General features: G+C 52.3%; 1 protein-coding gene across 1 annotated transcript; it reads left to right on the forward strand.

The window, feature by feature from the left end:
* Positions 1-2591: 2591 nt before the first annotated feature.
* On the forward strand, positions 2592-4831 carry NEUTE1DRAFT_130781 (uncharacterized protein; the record flags this gene model as incomplete). Its single annotated transcript, XM_009854262.1, has 1 exon — positions 2592-4831. The coding sequence occupies one exon, from the start codon at positions 2592-2594 to the stop codon at positions 4794-4796; it is 2205 nt and encodes a 734-aa protein (XP_009852564.1).
* Between the last annotated feature and the right edge of the window lie 1374 nt (positions 4832-6205).

Raw genomic sequence — 6205 nt, forward strand, 5'->3', positions numbered from 1 at the left:
CCAACAAGGGAACCTAACTCGCCTCGGCCGAGATCGAATGCGGTCCACTCTCGCATCCAGCACCTATGGACTGGACGAGGAGAGCACGCACGCTAGGATACAAGGAGTTGATGTTTCTAGTGTAGGGGCCCGGGAAAGAACAGAAGGGGGAACGACCTGTGTACTGCGTAGTGTTGAGGGAGAGGGGTGTCTTTAACAAAGGTCCAAGCCCACTTCTTTCAGTTACAGCTGTGTAATGTTTCTTTCTTTCACTCACTGCAAGCGCAAGCCCCAGCTTTAACACCTCAGCAGCCACCACACACACACACACACACACACACACAAACCTCTTACAGGTAGTAACATGGCTGTTAAAACATGTCAGTGCTCAGTCCATTCATTCTATTCGCTAAAGGAGGGCGGTAGGTACATGCAAAGTCGCAATGGCTGCAGTGTCAATCTGCGTCTGCGCCAGTGCACCCGACCGCCGCAGAGGATGAGATGAGACGGCTGTAGTGTACGCTAGAGTTAGAGTGGGTGCATTGGTGGGAGTGGATCGATGCCCTTTGCACCTCTGGAGACAAAACCTGATGCGCTGGATGGATGCGATGCGATGCGAGCGTACTGGGTGGTGCCCGTGTGCCCGTGGCCCGTGGGTCAGTCAATCAATCAATCAATCAATCAATGTGTGTATTGGGAGTGGTTATGGTCATGTCATGTCACTGGACCTTCACGACAGATGACTTCTTGAAAAAGGGCGCAAAACACGCGGACGACCCGACCTCACACACCATCTTTTAGTTGTCAATTGTTGAATCCTGGATCGAAAAGCAATGAATACCTAGTAATTGGATATGGGACGGGAGAAAAACCAACACTGCACGGTCATGGTCACGGATGGGAAAGAGGACGGAGGCGGATGCAGTGGCCCTTTGTATCTTTCATTCACAACTTTTGGCGACCCCCTTCACGTTCTGACCTCCATTCATTCATTTCATTCACCATCAACCCCTGGCGGCCCCACACCCACCCTCCTCCACTCCGTTGCCGCATCGGTCGCTACGTCGCCGTTTGGGACCCGGCATTGTGTTCCATGTCAGGTCCATCCAGGTGGACGGTACCTTTTCACTCCTCGTTCTGTGCTAGTGCGCACCAGTGTGTGTGCGTGGTGTGTAAGTTACAGTACAGGCTCCTTCCTGTTTCCGCCTCCGGCAGGGCATCGTGTGAAGGCAAGAAAGGAGACAAGCCCAAGCCGGACCACTGGGCTCTCTTCCTCCCTTGGTACACTAGGTAGGGTAAGCTCTCGTAATATTACTCGACATGGTGTACATTGGCATCCATCCATCCTTGTACACACACGCCCCCCCTTCTTTAGATGCTCCCGCCCTTTCTTTCCACTTTTACTCTTTACTGCGCTTTCCATTTCCTCGACTTCCATTACTACGCACACCCGCTTCCAGATTCCTCACTGTGTTCTGCTCTGCTCTGCTTAATTTTCCGTTTGCTTGTTCTCCATTCCGTCTCGACTTTTACACACAAATTCAAAGGCAAACCAAACCCCCAAACTCCTCCTTCTCCCCCATCATCCCTCGTCCCAACCTTTGCGAGAAGTAAGGGGATAGTACGAGACAGGAAACCAACAACAACCTCCTCCTCCATTACGCCGTCACCAACACTCAACTCACCCTAATACTACTACTACTACTACTAATTAACCCACCCGGCGCCACAAACACACGGCCCTTCAACGACTACACTACAACCTACCATCGAAATACCAAAGCACTGGTCTGTCTGTAATCTGTGGCAAGACACCGCCTCTTCTCGCCCAACCAAGTCCCAACCTTGAAGGCCCCCAGGTCACCGGCTTTTCATATAAGCTGCCCTCCTCAGCCAACACCACCACCGACAGTACCTCTATTAATCCGTCTTGGTTGCGCTCTCGTGTCCCAACCCATCCCTGCTTGCTACTGCAATCACCCATACACACACCGTATACACGACACACACAACACACACACACGACTTCTCTCTCTTGGATACTCAAGTCGTCTTCGAGGACGCCGATTGCTGCCGAGTACCCAAACCACCAGCACCACAGCAGCAGCAGCAGCCACAAGACTTTCTGCCGGTAAGCGGCTTGTTCTCTTCGCTTTGCTACATGGCCGTCACATTACACAAGCACACATTTCCTCCCCCTCCCAGGCCCAGCGTCTTCTCATTCCTTCGTCCTTGGTCCAGTCGCTCCCTGCAGTGTACGCCAAAGACGGGCTTCCCTATCACAAGATACAAGGGCCGCCACGGCTGCAGTCCATGCCCCTTTCCGCCTTTCCGCAGGCACTCAGTCCTTTTCCCCTCCATCCATCCCTTCGTTGCCTTGTTTGCACTCCTCTCGCATGCAGCAGCCTTTTGGTGATACACCTTGCTAACATGCATGCCACGAACAAAGGTCTTGGTCGCATTCATAACTGGTCCATTCGCCCTACCCATTTCCCCGGGTTTCTCTGGACTCTTCCTCCTCACCGATTTTTCCCTATAACTTCACCCGTCGTCGCTCACGTAGCTTGGCTCCAGCAATACCCTCAAGAGATCAAGGATAGTCAAACTTCAAAATGGGTGAACAAGGCGCAGGCGGTGGCTTCGAGAGCCACTTGTCTACTCACAGGCGACAGGACTCCACGGCCGAGGAGCCCCTACCGACAGAGACCGTCCCCGAGACGCGCAACCCACCCCAACAGGCCGAACAGGAAGATCAGATCATGCAAGAGTTCTCCAGAGTATCGAGGGAGCTGGCCACAGATGGAGGAGAGAGCACGGCTTCAACACCGGCGGCAGAGACGGCACCCAGGCTTTCCAGGAATTCGTCGACGAGGTCCAACAGGCAAAGCACAAGCGAGTACTTCACCGCCCATGCCAGGGATCGCAGGCCCTCACCGCTCTCTCGCAGCTCCAGTGTACCAATCGCCCCCAAGCCCCTAGAACCCCCAGTCACCCGCGCAACCCTGAGTGAACTCGACGTCAGCAAGATAATACACAACCCCAAGCTGCGCCATGATATCAACTTCGACCCTGAGCTACACTTCCGACCCAACTTGGACGGCGAAAAGGGAAAGAGAAAGCAGGAAAAGGCCAATCAGTTCTGGAACATGTTGATGGAGCAGCTAATACAGTTTATTATGGATCGGGAGGGCTTCTACGCGAGATATGGGACAGACGACAACTGGTGCCTGCCAGCACTCCTCAAGGCCGCTCGGGATATCATTGAGACGCTGGTGCCGCAACGGGATCGCGACTTGCTGAATGATGGGTTGAACGTGGAGCTTTTGATGCAGCAGTTTCACCGCGGTGTTGCGGATCTGGAAAAGTTGGCGGCCTGGCTATCCGGCGTTCTGAAGCTACACTGCGCACCGATGCGCGATGAGTGGGTGGACGAGATGTACAATGAGCTCAGCAACGGGAATCGGAACAACGACATGGGCGAGCTGGTCAAGGGAATGAGGAATCTGCTTAGTGTGCTGGAGGCCATGAAGTTGGATGTTGCCAACCACCAGATCAGATGCCTTCGCCCCGTCTTGATCGAGGACACAGTTCACTTTGAGCAGCGCTTCTTCGTCAAGAAGATTCAGGCGAGGAAGCTCAGCATTGCTGCTGCCAAGCAGTGGTACCGCAACGCTGAGATCGCCGCCTCCATCGCCTACGCCAACACCCCCAGCCCTCATGCTCAAGCCTTTGGTGAGACCGGCACTTTCTTCGAGGCCCTCACACATCTCGTACTGCCTTCCACTTCTACCGGAAACATTCCCAACACCTTCCTCTTCGACGAGGAGCGCATCCTCAAGCTCAGGTCAGATATGTATGACAGCATCTGCCTCGAGATTTGCATGCGCAAGTATGAGGACTACGACAGCCTCTCGAGACAGTTTTCCTCCGGGGTTCCTGCTTACGTATCTGACGACAACGGCCGTACACTAAGCACCCGCTCGTCCGCGGAATTCAACTTTTCCCGTCCTTCTAGTCTAACCTTTAGCGACCGCAACTCCCTATCATCAACTCCTTCTTCTCCTCGCAGCTCCGTCATCTTCCCACTCACTACCGGCTCTTGCATCCCTGCTCAGGACTCTGCCGAATCCCGCCGAAAGGCACAGGAGCTCTACTCGTCTCTTCTCGCCCTCCTTCACACCGCTCCACCTGCCAGCCGTCCTGACTACAGGTGGAAGAACCTTGCCGGCGCCATGGCCCTTCAGATTCTGCGCTTTGTCAACCACCCTCAGGCGTCCCTGGCCGAGCTCGAATCCAACCTTGTTCGCGTACTAGGCGACCCCACATGCGAGGTGTTCCGGGAGGTTGAAGCGGAGTTCCAGCAAAAGCTGCTAGGCGAAGTGGCGGTCAAGGTCAAGGAGTTTAGGAATCTCTCTGGCGTTGGCCTCTTCTCGCGCGCAACTGGTGGAAGAATCCAGACCCCTGGCACTAGAGCCTGGAATGCCGGTGGAGCTGGCGATCACCTTCGCACCCCTGGAGCCAGCAAGGTGATGGGCATCCAGAGCCTTGGCGGTAGTGAACCATTAACGACCGCTACGTCTTCAAGCCCATCGAGCAACAGGGACCCCCGCGAGGAGGCCGGTGTCGAGGACATGGCGATGCGGGTCGCCCATTTTGGTGTTCTCCACTGGAGAGTCTGGGCACAGTTGGCGTATATCGGCGATGTCGAAAGTGAGTTGGAGAACGCGGACTTGATGGCTCAGATGCAGGCCCAGGGGTCAGCGTATGCCGAGCAGTTTGCCGCGGCCGCTGCGGCTGCCAATGTTGGGAGGTCATAGGTTGATGTGGCTAAAGTGAAAGAGGACACTGCGAGAGAAGAAAAAGAGAGAAGCATTCATTGCCTTCTTGGAGAGATGCCTTGGCGGCAGTGGCAGTTGCAGGACTGACTGCTGCTAGCTTTCAAAGCTTTTCGTTTTGTTGTTAATGCTCTTTTAATCTTATGCATCGTTTTGCATTGTTGGGGTTGGGGAAAGGAAGAAGATGATGGTTGCTATACCGTCTGTGACACTCGTCACCCCCCCTTCCACCACTTTCCCTTTTACCACTACACTACTATTAGTCCTCACGGTTTTTCTTTTATCTACTACTACTACGGTTGGGGTTGGGTTTGGTTTGGTCTGGTCTGGTCTGGTCGGTTCGGTTTGGCTTTTGTTGTTCAGTTGCTTGCACTGGTTTGGCTTACTTGCCTGCTAGCTGGGTGCCTGGGTGTTGTGCGCGTTTGGGTGTTACAGTCGAGAAAGAAAGGGTTTTGCGCAAAGTATTGTGACGTTGGCAGAGAGAGAGAGAGAGAGAGAGAGTCAAACAAGAACGTTTTTAGTAGTACTCGGAAATACCCCCCGTTATTTTTATCAGCTTATTTTTATTATATCTTCTTTTTCCACAACTACACTACTACTACACTATCAAGACAGGGTTACCTTGTTCGCCTTGTTATCATACGATAGTCATAGCATATCTACTACTCTTACCTAACTTACTCTACCTACCTTAACCTCTTTAACTATTACTACTCTACTGCTACTGCTACTACTACTATTACAAACGTTGACTCGGTGTCTTGCCATTGCTATAATGTTTTGTCTGTGTCAACTCTTGTCATGAATGCGTGTCTCATGTGTCAGCGTTCGAACACAGAGGTTCTTCACTTTGTAATGACTATATAGGTTCAAGTCAGAGCTCACAACTAGAAAAGACGTCTCGTTACCGACCATGTTTCCTCAGCTTAAATGTATTTAGGGAAGAATAAGACAGTCCTCATTTGCTATAAGGTCTGTGCACGATGGACACACAACAGATAGACCGACAGACAGTCACTCAATCAGACACAAGGCAGAAGACACAAGGTAAAAGATACAACAACAGGCACGCGCCAAGAAGGGAAGAAAGGGGGAAAAAAGCAAGCGAGCGAACAAACGTATCAGTTATTGACTAGTGACCTTTAGCATTGTCCAGTAAGTAGGTAAGGTAGTGATGATGCCAGCGGTTCAGTGAACCACTGTCATCCTTTTTTCCTTTTTTTTTTTTTTTTTTTTTTTTTTTTCAAGTTTTGGGGGAGGGGGGAGAAGGGGAGCAAGCGAGGGATATCTTTTTTTTTCTTTCGCTGGTGAGGATCGATGATGGATGGGTTGGTGCGTGCCTACTGAATGGACGCTCGATTGAGTTCGTTGGGACGGTGACTACCTATGAT

Source organism: Neurospora tetrasperma (assembly GCF_000213175.1).
Source record: "Neurospora tetrasperma FGSC 2508 unplaced genomic scaffold NEUTE1scaffold_4, whole genome shotgun sequence".
Taxonomy (NCBI): domain Eukaryota; kingdom Fungi; phylum Ascomycota; class Sordariomycetes; order Sordariales; family Sordariaceae; genus Neurospora; species Neurospora tetrasperma.